The following is a 2,820-nucleotide window of genomic DNA, read 5'->3' as shown; positions in this document are numbered from 1 at the left end:
AAAAAAAAAAAGCGGGTTTTAACACAAAATTTTTTTTAAGGGATAAAATTTCAAAAGCGTAAAATTTTTAAAAAGTTAAATTGGAAAGCTTTAAAATGTTAAAAGGCGAAATTTTTAAAAGTGTAAAATTTTAGTGCATTAAAACTTTAAAAGGCAAAATTTTAAAAAGTGTAAAATTTTAGTGCGTTAAAATTATGAAAGGCGTAATTTTAAAAGTGTAACATTTCAATGCTTTAAAATTTTAAAAGGCGAAATTTTGGAGATACGAAATTTAGGAACTATAAAATTTTGAAAGATAAAATTTTTGAAGATGCGAAATTCGAAAACTGTAAAATTTTAAAAGAGATAATTTTAAAATACAAGGTTTAAAACTGCTTGTCCTGGGGGCCTATGTCCCTGCCCCTGATGATCCAAAGGATGTGCTCGTGCCGTGGTGGATTGCCCTGCCAGTGCACAGATCTGGGTTAATTGTCCAGTGTTGCTGGGAAATATCCAAAAATTAAATGGGAAAGAGTGGATGTGTATCCTCCTAGGAGACAGAAAACATCAGTCTCAGTGTGGTTTTTGGCACGACACTGAACTTGGGCCGTTCTTCACAGTAACTGATTTTTTTAGAGTCGGTGCTAGTTGGCTGGTGTGCCTGAAATGCTTTAGCTTATGCTTTGTTGTCACCTGGTGAGCGGGGTTTTTATCCAGTTGAGTTCTGCTTTGTTCTGAGGGTTTGCTGTGTCGGTGATGAAGGGCAGCATAATAAAATATTTCATCGAAAACTGGTACTGTATTTTCAGTCGTGTACAGTGATTTTAAAACTTCTCATCCTGCTCCTAAGGTTATACAATACAGGAGTTTGGTATTAAACAAAGAAAAACAAATATATAGCCTGATTTTTTTTTTTTTTAAAGAATCACCTCAAGATGATTAAGGGCGGGGGCCAAGGAAAAAACTGAAGTAGGGACCATCTGTTTCACCAGAGCAGTAGTGTTTGGCTAAGAGAATATTTGAAATAGTAGCTTGCTCAGATTCCTGTTGTCGGTGTCTGTGTAAGTTCCTCTGGTGTTTACTCACTCTCTGACTCACTGGACGACATGTGCCTCGAAATTGTTATGGTACATCATCCTTCTGCGTGTGTCATCAGAGCTGTCTGCAGTCCAGGGCGTCCAGGTGAAATCTCAAGTAGGAGACTTACTGGACTGTAATGGACGTGCAAGGTGCTTGTTGACACCAAAATTTTACTTAGAATTGCTACTTCAGCTACAAGAGACTGTTTGTTTCGTTCTTGGGTATGATAAAGCTGCTTCTGAATCAGCTTTGAAAAACGTTCTAGTAGGATGACCTCAGCTTAGTGTGCTCAGGGTGCTATTTTGAGTTTATTTTCATGTGTTACGGTGCTGCTGGGCAACTCATATTTTCAACAAGGATTTGGCCTTTATTTTCTTATGCCTTTTTTCTGCTTGTAGCAGTACATGGTAATTCCATCACCCCCTGGCCATCCCAATGATGAAATCAGAAGCTAAGGATGGAGAAGAGGAAAGCCTGCAGACAGCGTTCAAAAAGCTGAGGGTTGACACAGCTGGGTAAGTAACACCACAGGGAGGCACAGAGTTAACAAACTACAAATGGACTCGAGGGGAGCACCCTTGCTGTGAAATTTGAGGGAATGAGGTATTTGCAAAAGGTTAGGCATGGAAAGCCTTCATTATATAGTTAAACAAACTGAAATGAATTCCCTACCTGTGGACTGCACTTCTCAAGGAATTGTGATTTGTTTGATTGCTGTCAGCTTGCAGCAGGGCTTGAAACAAACCTCACAACCATCGGCAGCTGACAGCATGCTTGAAATGAATTTTGGCAATTATCTGCCTGCCAGAGTTTACCAGTACCAGAGTCCATGGTGCCAGAACTCTGCTGATGAAGTTAGCCTGTTGTCATGGCTCTGAAGGCCTGTCATGAGAATCAACTCCCATCTTTTCCCAAGAGAGAAGCTTTCTTTCCATGTCAGTAAAAGAGTGCATGGGGTTCAGTGCATGATTCCCACACAAACTATTTTCACTGCTGTCACAGATTTTTCTATTTATAATCAAAATCGCTACATGGGAAAGAATGCTTCTCGTATTGTCTTGTTTTGTGGGAGATCTGACATGTGGCACTTACCCTCACTGAGCCAGGTGAGAGAACACAAACACCGTGTGTTTTCTGTCGGTGATGATCATTGCTGTGATCAGGAAGCTGTTGTCAGTGAGGCAATTATACAGCCACTGAAATGAAAGTGTAGGTAAGGCAGCACATGAAGATCCAGATGTTTACTAGAATTACCACAGAGCTGGGATTGTGAGTAGATGGCCTTCTAAAGTTATCTTTCTCGTTAGTAGTGAATTGCCTCTCCTTTCTTCATTATCTCTAGTCCCACCCCCTAGCTGGGCATACTTAGTTATTTCATAGTTTTTACTGGTGGCCTTCAATATTCTTCTCTGTGTTCACTATCCTTTAAATGGAAATTAGTTTGAATTCTCTTAACCCCATCCTAGATTAGTGTGTGGGGGACTTATTTTCGTTTCTCAGGTAGTCCACCCTGCTTACGAACTAATTTAATACAGCATTCGGAAAATAATTTTCTTGTGAATTCCAGTGCAATGTGTGAAGTCACAGCTTGGACAAACTGTTCTTATTACAAGTCATTCAAAATGGGAGTCTGGGATGAACTTACAGCACCAGAAAATTTAGTGACTCTTCTAAGGGCCCTGACTTGAGTAGAAGTTGAGGGTCTGACACGTCTGTGTTGCTCAAGTGATTCAACTTGCAGTAGCATGAGGAGTTCTAGCT

At 40.0% G+C, this 2,820-nt stretch overlaps 1 protein-coding gene across 1 annotated transcript in view; it reads left to right on the top strand.

Annotated features, from left to right (window-relative positions):
• Nucleotides 1-2,820, top strand: part of OSER1 (oxidative stress responsive serine rich 1) — a 6,835-nt gene that overhangs the window by 1,002 nt on the left and 3,013 nt on the right. Inside the window, exon 2 of the mRNA XM_027898031.1 lies at nt 1,461-1,574. Coding sequence (XP_027753832.1) covers nt 1,495-1,574 — 80 coding nt within the window. The 5' untranslated portion in view covers nt 1,461-1,494. The remainder of the gene's footprint in view (nt 1-1,460; nt 1,575-2,820) is intronic.

The sequence above is a fragment of the Empidonax traillii genome, unplaced genomic scaffold, assembly GCF_003031625.1.
Source record: "Empidonax traillii isolate 1590-97213 ecotype Southwest subspecies unplaced genomic scaffold, ASM303162v1 scaffold575:size619451, whole genome shotgun sequence".
Lineage (NCBI taxonomy): Eukaryota > Metazoa > Chordata > Aves > Passeriformes > Tyrannidae > Empidonax > Empidonax traillii.
This window is presented reverse-complemented; position numbering and strand designations above follow the sequence as displayed.